This window comes from Zootoca vivipara, chromosome 3 (assembly GCF_963506605.1).
Source record: "Zootoca vivipara chromosome 3, rZooViv1.1, whole genome shotgun sequence".
NCBI classification, from domain to species: Eukaryota; Metazoa; Chordata; class Lepidosauria; order Squamata; family Lacertidae; genus Zootoca; species Zootoca vivipara.
In genome coordinates, this window is record NC_083278.1 from 109322073 (window position 1) to 109336068 (window position 13996).

Consider the following 13996-nt stretch of genomic DNA (forward strand, 5'->3'; position numbering starts at 1 on the left):
ACTCTGTCCGAGCATGCTCGGTAGCGGCGGCCGAAGCCCTGCAGCCCTTCTCTTGCCCTCACGCGGGAAGGGCGGGGCCGCAATTCACGTGGCGAAAATGGATGTTAGGAAGCCGCTGAGTGTAAGCTAAATAAGCTCCCGTCTGAGTTCTCTAGATTTTGCTTCCTGGTAATTTTCAACTGATGTTTACTTTTAAACTTTATTTTTATATACCCACTTCCTGCCAGGGCGCAAAAGTCGGTTTACAATGTTAAAACTGAAGCCACAAAATAAAACGTATAATAAGGAGTCAGTCCAGATTTTGAGTCGTCCCTGAGGGTTGCATTTGCCTCCCTCACTTACAAGAGGCAGATGTTCCACTGTATTCGGTGCTTCAAAATAAATGCAAATAAATAAATGCAACCCGAACTCACTCCTTTGTTCAATGATACTCGAATCCAAGGAAGCAGTGAGAATATTGGCAGCCTTATTTGCGGTCGCGTATTGTAGCTTTAATCTGCCCTAGCCTTGATCAATGGTGTTTGTTTTTAAGCAAAAGTAGAGTCTTTCTATTATTGGTTTATGCAAAATTGAGTTGCCATTCCTACATGTACTTACCTCAACGGGACAAACTTCTGAGTAGACATGTATACGAGACTTGTACTGTTAAATTAGGCAGAAGTTCTGTCCCATTATGCTGGCGAGCGATTGGAATTTTTAGCAGCTGCTAGGATGGGCAGATTGTTAACAGCTGCAAATTTAACAATAAAAAGCATGGATGTAATGAAGAAATTTACGGTGACAAAGACGAATCCCACCCCCAGATTATGGTTGTGTGTGCTGTTTCTTAAGCAAAACTGGAAGACTGAAACAATATTATTTAGTTCCTCTTTTGATTCTCCATTTTACATCCAATGTTTAATTCATTTTTCTTTTTTCTCCTTTGGGTAGTCAAACACATTCTTTTGGGGCATTCAAACATTGTTTAACATGCATTATCAGATATAAAGTATTCAAGAACAGTAATTTTGACATGACACCAGTTGCAATCCCCTTTGCACCTATTTGGATTCAGTGGTGCTTACTTTTGAGTAAATTTGTACAGGGTTGCACTGACAGTCTAAGCTCTAATTTTCTTTCCTGCCAAGGCACTATAATTTGCAGCAATCCTCTGCTCCTTCCTCCGAGGCCCAATAAAAAAATCCGCCTTCTCCTCCTCAGGCTAAAGAGCAATTGCTTGCACTGTGTCATTTGGGATTATCCCTGGGGTTTCTCTGCATTGTTAATGTGAGGGGAGGGCAGAAGGAAGATTAAGGGTTTTCAAAGGCTTTTAAAAGGACCATTGCTTCTGCCTAGAATTTCTTCTAATCTATGGGACTGATGTCATGTGTGTGCCAGGAAGAATTTCATTGAAAAGACTCAGCCATCTGTAATCTGACTGCAGTGGGGGGTTGGGGGGGCAGGGCAGGGCTGTGAGAGGAAAACACAGGCAATCAGTGAGCACAGCAGACATATGTTGACTGCTGCCATGTCAGTGAAAGTGCTTTCGACAAGCGCTGTCTGTTGACAAACAGCATCATGTAGAGTGCTCTTTGGAAAGGACTTGTGAGACTCTGCAGATACGTTTTACATATCCAAGTTCAGGTTTATGTTTCCCTGTGGCAGTTGCTAATCATTTGGCAAAAAGGGTCTGCCATGCCTTTCACAGTGCATTGTACATGTGATGGTTTGGGGGATGACCCTGAAACTTCAATGGGTTCAAAAAATACAGCCGCCAGATTATTGACTGGGATTGGTCAGAACATACCTTGCCATATCTCCTCTGTTTTTATGTTCTCCTTTCTTTTTACTAAACCCATAATGAAAAATCACTTTGAAACTTATACTGTTTTCTCCTCTGTTTTTACGTTGTTTTAATTATGCTATAGTTTAATTACTTTTTAACTATTGGTTTTAATACGTTTTTAGCCGCCTATATTTTATCTGTGTTGTTTTAATTAACTGTCTTGGTGTCCCAAACTATGAAAAAAGTGGGATGTAAATGAATACAATAATACCTAGTGCTATGGGTTTTGTGATGGTAGTAAGTCCTTGGCTACAAAGGAGATTCCAACTTGAACATCAGGAAGAACTTTCTGACAGTAAGGGCTGTTCGGCAGTGGAACAGTCTCCCTTGGGAGGCCGTGGATTCTCCTTCCTTGGAGGTTTCCAATCAGAGGTTGGATGGCCATGGACATAGCTGCCAAGTTTTCCCTCTTCTCGCAAGGAAGCCTATTCAGCATAAGGGAAAATCCCTTAAAATAAGGGATAACTTGGCAGCTATGGTCATGGATGCTTTAGCTGAGATTCCTGGCATTGCAGGGGGTTGGACTACGAGATGACCCTTGGGGTCCCTTCCAACTCTACAATTCTGTGATTCTATACAATAAGGTAAAATGCCCCAGTGTAACAGAAGGGCAGGGACCCAGGTGGCGCTGTGGTTAAACCACTGAGCCTAGGGCTTGCTGATCAGAAGGTCGGCGGTTCGAATCCCTGTGACGGGGTGAGCTCCCGTTGCTTGGTCTCAGCTCCTGCCAACCTAGCAGTTCGAAAGCACGTCAAAATGCAAGTAGATAAATAGGAACCGCTACAGCGGGAAGGTAAACGCCATTTCCATGTGCTGCTCTGGTTTGCCAGAAGCGGCTTTGTCATGCTGGCCACATGACCGAGATGAGCGCGCAACCCCAGAGTCGGTCACGACTGGACCTATTGGTCAGGGGTCCCTTTACCTTTAACAGAAGGGCAGGGCAGGATGAGCTCTACTGGCCACTGCTGGAACTGCTCTTTGAGCTTATTACTGTACTGTACTGGAATTTCATTTTCTACACAACCATTAGAAAATCCCTATGTTTCTAGCATCAGCAGGGGTTTAGGCCAGATTACCATTGAGGTAATCAATGCGGGAAGCAGTGCAAGACAGGAGTGCCTGGCGTGCTATGGCCCATGGGGTCACAAGGAGTTGGACACGACTAAACGACTAAACAACAACAACACCATTGAGGTAGTTGATTAGACAAGTTCACGGAGGAAAAGGCTACCAGTGGCTACTAGCCATGAGGACTATGTTCTGCCTCCACAGTCAGAGGCTGAATATCAGCTGCTGAAAACCACAGGAAAAGAGAGTGCTCTTCTACTTGCGTCCTGCTTGCAGGCTTACCATAGGCATTTGGTTCGCCGCTGTGAGAACACGATGCTGGACTAGATGGGCCATTGGCCTGATCCAGCAGGACTCTTCTTATGTTCCAACACTACAATTCTATCAGATGATACTAAGCCTGTTCTGTAGACACTGCCCAGCACTTGGCCAGTGAAACCTAAAGTTGGCAACCCCTGGAATAAGTGGATCATCATGAAACTCAAAAACTTTTATTTTAAAAATCATGACATGGCACAGAAGACCTTGATCTAATCACCCATATCAGAGGTTATTTCTCGGCTTAAAAAAATTACCTTGTGGGTCCAACCCCTTTCATATTTTGGTAACTAGGCAGAAGCATTTTAACAGGATTAATACTGCATCTCTCTTCAGTTGCAGACAAGATTGTTTAGATAATTGGTTTATTAAATAAAATGCACCAAGAGCAGCTGTTTTCATTAAGCAGTTGAATTGCAATGCATTTCACACTCTGCAGTTCACCTATTGCCAAATAAGTGTGAATGCACAATTAAAGCCATTCAATTTAATATCATTTCCCCCCAGAATTAATGCTAATTTATTCACTTTCCAGTTAATGTCTTGCATTAGAACAGATTGTTGTTCTTAACAGCTTAGCAAATCCCTCCTGTCATAGACTAGGAAAGGCTTGCTCACAGCATTCCAAGAGAATCTCAAAATGCTTAAGGCCCAATCCACTGGGTACTTCTCTCATTAAACTACATTGAATCAACAGCACTAAACTACATATTAATTTAAGCAGGAATCTAATGAATATTAAGAGATGGAGCATGGCTCAGTGGCAGCACATTTTCTTTGCAAGCAGAAGGCCCCAGTTAAAATCCCTGGCTTCTACAGATACAACTGGAAGAGAAGCCTTCCCTGGAACCCCTGGAGAGCTGCTGCCAGTCAGTGTAGACAATACTGAGTTAGATGGACAAATGATCTACGGTAACTCAGGAAAAGGCCGCTTCTTATGTTCCCATTACTTTTGCATATGAAATTAACTCCTAGATTGTGTTCTTGTTTTAGGCAAGGACGTCACTTCGTAAGCAAAGGAGCATGCATTGCACCAGTTTAAATCCAAATAGTTGTAGTTGAGGAATAGATCATGTTAAGCATTAATTTTGTTGGCATCCATTTGTCTACAGAAACAATGGAGTGTGCCTCTGGGAGTGAAATCAAACCGCTGCCTTAGCAGCACTGAAGTGACTTCCCGGGAGGACAAACCTGGGTAGTGTCTGTGGAAGTCCAAGACCCCCCCCCCCAGGCCTCATTGATGTGGTCCAAATGAAAGCAGAACAATGCGCTTGGCACCAACTTGGCTGCAGGAATTGCTGGAAGGAAGCGTACAAGGCACTGTCCAACCCTATTGGGGACTCCACTCCGGTTTTGTGTGCAGTTTGCTCCTTAGCCTTTTCTTCTCCAGAATATATCCTGCAAGGCTGCAGAGGTTTAGGACCGTAGTTTTCATTCTAGAATCTAGATGGGCTACCTTCCCAGGTTGAGGAGCCTCATCTGCCCCATAAATAAAGTAACTGCAATCCTATGCACGTTACTCAGAGGTCTCAATGAGGATTGCTCTCTAGCAATCGGGCTTAAAAGCCTGCAGCCAAGGAGTTGCGGATTTCAATTCCACGCGCGTTTACCGGAGAGGAAGCGCCCCTGAAACCAGCGGGCATTTGCTGCCGAGTAAACGCGAGTAGATTCGGAAATCGAACCCCACACTTTCATTTGTAAAGCGGATGAAAGCGATCCCTCGTTTCTTTCTGGCTGCCGGAAGACGTCCCCTCTGCTTGGCCCAAGCGGAAAGGCGGCGCCTCCTTTCCCGCAGCGCGTCGCTCGATCAGCTGACGGTCCCCATCTCCCAAAGGCCCGAAGCGAGTGCGAAGGATCAGCCATGGCTGGGCAGCCGCAAGCGGAGGGGGCACTTCGGAAGGCGCTAGAGGATCACCTGCACGGCCTGGGCATCCAAACGCTCGCCGTGCAGCACCCCGAGGTGAGGGGAGTGCGCGGATCGCGGGCGCACGTGGAGGGGGAAGAGCAGTTGCCACGTGGCTGGCTCAGATTAGCAGCCCCCTACTGCTTCTACGCCCTGTCCAAAAGCGGGTGTTTGGAAGAGAGGCGTGGAGAAAATCGGTACTTTTCTCCCTGTTTCATAGCGCTAGGACGAGTGGGCACCCAACGAAGCTGAATGTTGGATGATCCAGGACAGATGAAAGGACAACTTCACGCAACGCATAGTTTTAACTATACGGAACTCACTCCCGCAGGAGGCAGCGAGGGCCAGCAGTAACCTGGATAGATTTAAGAGAGGATTGGAGAAATCCATGGAGGCGGCGGCTAACAATGGCTGTTAACCAGGATAGCTATGCCCTGCCTCCAAGATCAGAGGCAGAAATGCTTCTGAATACCAGTTGCTGGAAACCAAGGGCGGGGAAAGTGCTGTTGTTTCCCACATTTGGTTGGCCAATGAGAGCAGGATTCTGGACCAGATGGGTCTTGGCGAGATCCAGCAGGCTATGACTACAGTCTGATGCGGATGCCCTGCTCCCAGCGTTTTTCTTACAATACTTTCCAATATCAAGTTTACAGCTCCAAAGCAATAAAACCAGTGTAGCCACATTTGGATAGCAAGTCTTATAATGACAAACAATAAAAGAAACAGCTTTAAGTCATCATGGCCTTGGGAAAGAGAATGGCACTCTGGACACGCTCAGAGGGGCTTAATTTCTAATGTGACAGCTGCTATTACTATTATTATTATTATTCCTTTAACAAGAACAAACTAGGAATTCAGTAGGGTAAAAGTGATTTTGTGTTTTGTTGTCAGGGGAGAAATAGTACAATTAGTTATGTTACACTTACTGATGCAATCCTATCAAAATAAAAAAATTCCTTCAGTAGCACCTTAAAGACCAACTAAGTTTTTATTTTGGTATGAGCTTTCGTGTGCATGCACACTTCTTCAGATACAGTGAAATGGAAGTTTCCAGGCACTTATGTAGAGAAGGGGTGGGGAGGGGTGGGGATGCATGTTCTACCCCAAAGTAAACTGCACTGAGTTCAATAGGGTTTACTCTCAGGCAAGTGTTGTTACTTCAGCCTTAATATTAGTTAAGATCGTAATAGCCTGCTGGATCAGGCCTATGGCCTATCTAACCTGGCAAACCTGTTCTCACAAGGGCCAACCAGGTTGAAGATATGAGTGTGATAGGAAGTATTTTACTCATGTGAAAATTGCATTATAACACCTTTGCCATCACATGAGGAAAAATCAAGCAACCCATAGTCTGAGATAAAGAGATAATAGAACAGGGTAATTTATAGTTACAGGTAGGTAGCCGTGTTGGTCTGAGTCAAAGCAAAATAAAAAAATTCCGTCAGTAGCAGCTTAAAGACCAACTAAGTTTTTATTTTGGTATGAGCTTTCGTGTGCATGCACACTTCTTCGGATACACTTGAAACAGAAGAGTCAGACCCTTATGTATATACAGAGGGAGGTGGGTGTGGGTGGGAATGGGTGTTGGGCCGATGGGAGTGGTAAACCTGTAGATGGCTGTTAACGACTGCTGATGACTGCAATTGGTCCTGCGGGGAAAAAGCAAGGGCTGAGGCGCTAAAGAAAGCTTGATCATGCATAATGAGATAAGAATCCTATGTCTTTGTTCATCCCAGGTGGCTCCATGGTTTTAAGCTTGGTAATGAGTTCCAATTCAGCAACTTCTCTTTCCAGTCTATTTCTGAAATTCTTTTGTAGTAAGACAGCTGCTTTGAGATCTTGTATAGAATGTCCTGGGAGATTGAAGTGTTCTCCTACTGGTTTCTCTGTCTTGTGGTTCCTGATGTCAGATTTATGTCCATTTATCCTTTGGCGTAGGGTTTGGCCTGTTTGTCCAATATAGAGAGCTGAAGGGCACTGTTGGCATTTGATGGCATATACACAATGTTAGAAGATGAGCAATTAAATAGTCCTAAGATGGTATGTTGGGTGTTGTTGGGGCCAGTAATGGTGTTGTCCGGGTGTATGTGGCAGCAAAGTTGCCCAGATGCCAACTTTGCTGCCACATACACCCAGATGCCAACTTTGCTGCCACATACCTAGTCAGCCCTGTTCCTGTATAGGAAACATTCCACTTGGGAGTTCTCCTGTATGCACTGTGTTGAAATGAGCAAGATTTTTGCAGTCATTGCATTGGGGTTTGCACAGGAGTCATTCTGTGAATTGTGGCTTATGTGTTATTTAGAAAGCTCAGCCAATGCAAGGAATAATCAAACTCTTTCAATGATCTCTTTTAGGTGTTCACAGTTGAAGAAATGATGCCTTACGTCCAGCATCTGAAAGGAGCACACAGCAAAAACCTTTTCCTTAAAGATAAGAAGAAAAAAGGGTTCTGGCTGGTGACGGTCCTGCACAACAGGCAAATCAATTTAAATGACTTGGCAAAGAAACTAGGTGTCGGAAGCGGGAATCTTCGTTTTGCTGACGAAGCGGCCATGCTTGATAAGCTGAAAGTTGGCCAGGGGTGTGCAACGCCCCTAGCTCTTTTCTGTGACCAGGGAGATGTGAAGTTTGTGCTGGATTCTGGCTTTCTGGAAGGAGGCCACGACATGTTGTATTTTCACCCAATGACAAATGCAGCAACTATGGGACTACATCCAGATGACTTTCTAAGATTTCTGAAGTCCACAGGACATGAGCCTACAATTGTACATTTTGACGAAAGTGACAAGTAGCTTTATACCACCATTTTATATGTAAAATCAATGATGTCATGAAAATTTAAAGATGCTAGCTATCCGTTAATTTCATTTGTAGTGTGTTTTTCAAAATTATAGTTTATCTTTAGTTGGGTAGTTACTACCGGTTTCATGATGTATTTGATAATGGTCACATCCACTCCACACTTTTAAAGCACACTTATACAGTCATGGCTATCCCCCCCAAAGAATCTTGTGAACTGTAGTGTACCCCTCTCAAAGCTTTGTCAGCACTCTTAATAAGCCTTAAACACAGACCCTAGGATTCTTGGGAGGCAGAGGTTGGGTGGGTAAGCTATGGCTGGTAAAGTGGTAAAGGAGTGCTTCAAGTTTGTAGTGTGGATGTGACCAGTGTTATTTCCAGCAACATCAGTGAGTGGCTGTGATTCGGTGGTAAGGCCACATGTTTGAAATATAAAATGTCTCTGATACAGTACCTAAAATATTCACTCTTTGTGGCAACCAGTACAATTTACCCAATTCCAAATACAACCACATTTGACTTAATTGTTTGCCACTCAGGTATGATGGGTGGTGGCTATAAGCAACAAAAATGATTTTATTATCATTTTCGAGATACAGAGTCCTTATTAATTTAACTTTAGACTCAGGAAGGACCAAATAAAAGCATCTTTGAAAAAGGCGAATAAAGAGAGAGGGAAAGTTGAGTTATTTGGCTTGGAATTTTAATAACATAATTAAGTAGTGTACAATGGCAAACATTACAAAACTCCTTAATAGGTATAAGAAAGGAAAACTACAGCTTTAAATAACAGCTTCTGTAAAACAGTGTTTAAACAGTTTGTGTCGCACCCAGGCGCTCCCTCCTTTTAAGGCAGTTCCATTCTTAACAATGCTTGAGCTACACACACATACTCACACATACACACAACAGTTCACACTATTGCTGGAGCTGCTCAGTCTCTCAGAACACAAAACATTTTAAGAAACAATGCATTCTGGAAAAGGCGATTGTAGCCTTGGCAACTGCAGCAGCAGAGCGGAAATTAAAACATTTCATTGTATTACAACACATTTCCAGCTTCCACTTTCCAGCTGCTGGATATTGTCTTGTGCGGTGAAAAAGCCCTTGCATTTAGTTTTAAAGGTGCTGGGATTTAAACAGATGAAGTGACACATTAATTTCTGACACTGTCACAGACTTTATAAAGTTTTTTTAAAAGTTAATTATTTTTAGAAATGGGGTAGACTGCAATGAAAATTGAGATGAAGTGGGAGGACCATTTCAATTTTCTTTCAGATTCATAAGTGGTGGAGTCTAGAGAGATCAGGGAGCCAGGTTATACTCCTCAATGTGCTCTGGAAAGGGAAGCTAAAAATATACAGGGCTTTGGTTCTGCATAAAATCCAGGCACTGTTTTCTGTTAAGCTGTTAGCAGAAAACCATCTGGCTTTATACAAAACAAATTACTAGGCTTGTTGAGAAAGAGCGAGAGAAGCAAAATGCTTGCAGCTCATGAGCCTCTTCCTCTGCAAAATATCAATGAAATAAGTTTTGTTAAGGGAAGATTGTATTCCGGTCTAAAACTTTGAATTATGCTATTTAAAACAAAAACAAAAACAACCACCAACAAAACCTTACACATAGTGCTAACTCCAGCCTATTGCCAAAATAGGTAAATCATAAAAGGCATGATCTTGCGTTCACTTTGCCTGTGCAAGTGTTGTGAAAATAAAGCAACACTCTTGCGCAACTCCCTTTGACTTCAAGGGAGGCCTGCATGCACAAGAGAAGTTCCAGGTAGATGATAGTCAGTCTCTAGCTGATATAATTGCCTGTAGAAAGGTAGAGTGCACGTGAAACAAATCATTAAGCCAAAGCACACAGGAATAGGAAACAAGTGCAAAGCTCAAAAAGGTGCAAATCTTAAGAAAATAGGTATGGTCAAACAGCGGGTTGGTAAATGCATGACAAAATGTACGATTGTTCCCAAAAGCTTGAGAGTCTAAACAAAGCAACAGAAGCTTAGGATCAGTTCATAAAAAAAACAAGCTGATCTACAATGCTAGCTAATCACCATCTTCATGTACACCCACATTTAGAAACATCAGTGTTCCCAGATATTAAAATCATCCTTTTAAAAGATCCCATATCTTCAAAGGGGAAGAGACTGGTGACACAAGACAGGGTGGCATAACCTGCTACTGAACAAAATTACTGATGTGTTTTATGTGATTTTCATATGCCTAGTATCCGTCCTCTCCTGTTTTCCCCTTATGACAATCAAGGGGAGCTTACCGTTCACTCATTTTATTTTAATTTTATTCTGACAAAATCATAGTCAAGGGTGCATGGTAATATTTGAAAGGCCATGGACTCAGAAATTACCTTTTAGGGCTACAATCCTACCATCCCATGCAGAGGGTAGGAAGTACTGTACATACAACTTTTAGGCTGCTGCTGAAGAGACTCTCCACACACACTAGCTGTATGCTGCCTGTAATTTATTATTATTTATTACAAGTAATTATAATACGCTTCCCCTCCAGGGTTGAAAGATGCGCAGCCTGAACCAAAATTAAGCCATAAGATTAAAACCGCACAGAACAAAATAAAAAGCCTGGACATTAGATGTCCTACTTGGTGTGTGTGTGTGTGTGTGTGTGTGTGTGTGTGTGTGTGTGTGTGTGTGTGTGGCTTCATCCAGTTACATGCTTGCTGTTCAGAAACATGCTTGACACATCCATGGGAGGATTCTGAATGTTGTTGCTCTCAGGACAGGACTGGAATGGTGAGCTGCTCTGCCTATCTGGCCCCTGCTGTGTTTCATTTGCACCTTGCTGTTTCATTTGTCAGTGGGGGAGACAGGACCTATTATTACATTACAAATAACATTAGTAATCATTTGCAAGTAGCCTGATGGCTGCAATAAAAGTTTGCAACGCTGTACAAAATGCTTTCTTTAAAAAAATGGTTTTGATATTAACATAGGGGGTGTGGTCCCAGCAATGCTCCATAGAATCATAGAATTGTTAGAGCTGGAAGGGACCACGAGGGTCATCTAGTCCAACCCCCTGCAAAGCAGGAAAATTCTGCCCAACATGGGGCTCGAACCCACGACCCTGAGATGAAGCAGACCCAGCCAGCAGCCATGTTGGCTGGGACTGATAGGAGTTGTAGACCAAAACATCTGGTGGGCCCCAGATTAGCAAGGGCTGAGCTTTTAGACATAGTACAACTCCTTGCAAATAGTTTGGCTGAAATAAAAATGAAGCGTGGTGAGGGTTTAAGGATGCTCATGTGCATAAATATTAGCAAGGTTGAATGAACCCCAATGAGGTTAAATGGTTAAAATGTGGTATATTGTCATGGAAATATTAATACATTTAGTGACTTGTAAGAAAATAAACCTTTGAAATTTAATATAAACCAGGATAATTTCATGTACATTTCCCAGGATTAACCAAATCTATTTTCCTGTGCTCTTTGCAAGAGTTTTAAGACAAATGCATACAACAAATATTTTTAAAGTACCAACAGCATTAATAAATCTTAATTCATATACAATTATAAGGAACAAAAAGGTTGAAATATTAGTAAGAGCCTTAATAAAAGGAATGGCTTCAAAATGCTTATCAGAACCTTGTTTACCTTGGTCTTCCCCCATAAAGCTTCCTCCTAAACCATAATAAGCTAACAAAATCACAAATTTAAAAACACAAGTAAAAATACAAAATACTTAACTTAAAGAGAGTTTTGTTCCAAAATTTGTATTTGTTGAAAACAGAGATTGTTTTATTGGACATAGAAAGTTCCAGGAATATTAATTCCATCGTTTCCCTGCCCCCACCCCACCCCACCCTAATTGTATTGTTTTGCAAAATAACTTGTTGCCTTGCAAACTCATTGAACAAAAGAATTCATGTAGAGTGTGGGTTAAAGTGTTTAGCTATGTTTTCAGGTACTGTACCTAAACAATTTTGTCTTTCCATTTGCAGCAAAATAACCAGCAGTCTCATTTTACAAAGAGCAACATCATGCAAATTATGCAAACCAATAAAATAAGCTTGAGGGGTTCGTTTTTGTACCTGTATTTACAACAAATCCCACAATATACTACAGCCTTCTCCCCTTTCAGATTTACAGAACTAAATATTGCTAATTATTAGCAGAAGCAGTAAGCAGTTGGTGATGGGTTCATAAAGGAATGAAGAAAAAAAGCAATTGAGTTCCTGGAGCAATTCTTGAGGCCATACACAACCCTTGGTCGTTAGAGAGGTTAAAGCTGTCCTTTATTCAGTAGATCTTAACAGTGCAATGTGCAATAAATTCCTTCTTTAAAAAAATTCAGCAGGAGACACCAGCACAGCTCCTTGATTCAAGGAAAGAAGATGCTTATTTCTTGATTGTTCTATTCATGTAGGCCTGTAAAAACTTTCAACTATTTTTTAAAAACACAACATGATTCCTATAGCCGGATGCCTTGTTACTTCAGTAATAAAGGCTTCACACTGAGATACTGAAGGACACTTTTCTCTCTGTGTTCAAGTGAAAAGTAGAAAGAGAAGTAAACGTAAGAAAAGCTTTAAAAGATATAAAAGAGAATATAAAAAAGTAAACAGACTACAAGAACTAGGAGGACACAATAGAAATGGTTTAAGCAATGATTAAGAAGAAGGGAGAGAGAATGCCAAGAGTAAAATATTATATAATGGCATCTGGGCACCACTGTTATAACTGCAATCCTATACATGATTACCCAGAAACAAGTGCCATTATTTTCAATGGGATTTCCTCCCATGTAAATGTGTATAGGACTGCAGCCTTTCAATTCCTGTAGCTATGCTTTTACATGTATACTATACAGCAGTGGTCCTCAACCTTGGGCCTCCAGATGTTTTGAGACTACAATTCCCATCATCCCTGACCACTAATCCTGCTAGCTAGGGATCATTGGAGTTGTAGCCCAAAAACATCTGGAGGCCCAAGGTTGAGGACCACTGCTATACAGGGCTGTGCATATGCTGGAAGTCTCAGTGATTGACAGAGAAGAAAGCACAAGTGGTGCTACTTGGGGTAGAACTCAAGTTTTATAATAATTCATGGATTTTTTTTAAAAAGATAGGGTTTCAAGTCCTTAGGACTGCAAAGATATGCTTGAAAACAAGTTTTTCAGGAGCTGGAGGGGTGGGGGCTGAACAGCATTCCCAATGTACACAAAAGGTCATGGATACTTCTGTGCCCTCAACATTAACTGAAATAAATCATCCAAAATAGTAAAAAAAATGACAGTTAAATAAAATAAGAATCATTGTGCTTAATTTGTTTAATTCGCAGAATCCAGAACCACAAAACTTAGTTTAAGTTTTGTGGTTCTGAATTCTGCGAACAAATTAAGCGCAATGATTCTGAGTGTAATTTAAAAAATCTGTTTCTATGGAGTATGTATAGCTCTGATCATATATCACATTCTAAACTGGGTACTATTGTAGCCTCAAAATGGATATGCTTGAGAAAATGACCAACTTATATGCAGTATAATACAGCTGGCTCTTCAGAGGCAGTTAGCATAAAGGTTACACTGGTACAGGAGTCCCCAAATGAACAACGCAATGCCATTTTTTGGATAGTGACTTGCTACTATACACTGTGATTTATTATTGGAGACATATATGAGAAAAGCAAGGTGGATTTAGAAGATTGGACACTCCTTGCCTGGGTAGATAAATTAAGTGTCACATGCTAGCTTAGCTTGAATACAGTAAGCAAGATAGTGAGCCATTTAATGCAAGCGGTACTGACAACTGTTAATGCAAATGGAACTTGTTTTCATTTATAAATGTTAGTTTTTTACTCCTCTGTAAATGAAAGCAATCTCATTTACATGTTGGGCAGAAAACTCACCACTTGGCCCACATCTCATGTAGTGGGGGTAATAGAATTAGGAGCTTTGTTGCTCCCTAGACCTGCTTTTTGAATTTCTGTTTTCTGGTTTAGCTTCCACATCTGCAGAAGAAAAGCATTTTGTGTTACTTGTTCAGCAGGGGAGGAAATTACCTCATGTTGCAACATATATTGTTAGGCACTACTGACCAAAATTT

General features: G+C 41.7%; 2 protein-coding genes across 6 annotated transcripts in view; one reads left to right on the plus strand and one right to left on the minus strand.

The window, feature by feature from the left end:
- The first annotated feature begins 13 nt into the window (after nucleotides 1-13).
- Nucleotides 14-7979, plus strand: LOC118083008 (prolyl-tRNA synthetase associated domain-containing protein 1). 2 transcript variants are annotated; one of them, XM_060273140.1, is made up of 2 exons: nucleotides 14-121; nucleotides 7472-7979. In XM_060273140.1, the coding sequence occupies exons 1-2, from the start codon at nucleotides 14-16 to the stop codon at nucleotides 7907-7909; spliced, it is 546 nt and encodes a 181-aa protein (XP_060129123.1). In that variant the 3' UTR covers nucleotides 7910-7979. The 2 variants fall into 2 exon arrangements, with proteins under 2 accessions (XP_060129123.1, XP_034966842.2); XM_035110951.2 differs by lacking the exon at nucleotides 14-121 and adding an exon at nucleotides 4979-5171.
- A 442-nt stretch (nucleotides 7980-8421) lies between these two features.
- CCDC88A (coiled-coil domain containing 88A) overlaps nucleotides 8422-13996 on the minus strand; it is a 90402-nt gene continuing 84827 nt past the window's right edge. For 2 of the 4 annotated variants that reach the window (XM_035110950.2, XM_035110947.2), the window contains 2 exons: nucleotides 13800-13901; nucleotides 8422-12433 (listed from right to left, as the gene is read on the minus strand). In XM_035110950.2, coding sequence (XP_034966841.2) covers nucleotides 13837-13901 — 65 coding nt within the window. In that variant the 3' untranslated portion in view covers nucleotides 8422-12433; nucleotides 13800-13836. Of the gene's footprint in view, nucleotides 12434-13013; nucleotides 13902-13996 lie in introns of those variants that run through there. The other 2 variants (XM_035110948.2, XM_060273139.1) reach the window with 2 other exon arrangements.

Excerpts from the sequence above, each read along its gene's own strand:
- LOC118083008 (XM_060273140.1), top strand. The coding sequence starts at position 14 with ATGCTCGGTAGCGGCGGCCGAAGCCCTGCAGCCCTTCTCTTGCCCTCA. Across the intron at positions 122-7,471 it reads ATGTTAGGAAGCCGCTGAGT|GTGTTCACAGTTGAAGAAAT; the intron begins GTAAGCTAAATA and ends GATCTCTTTTAG.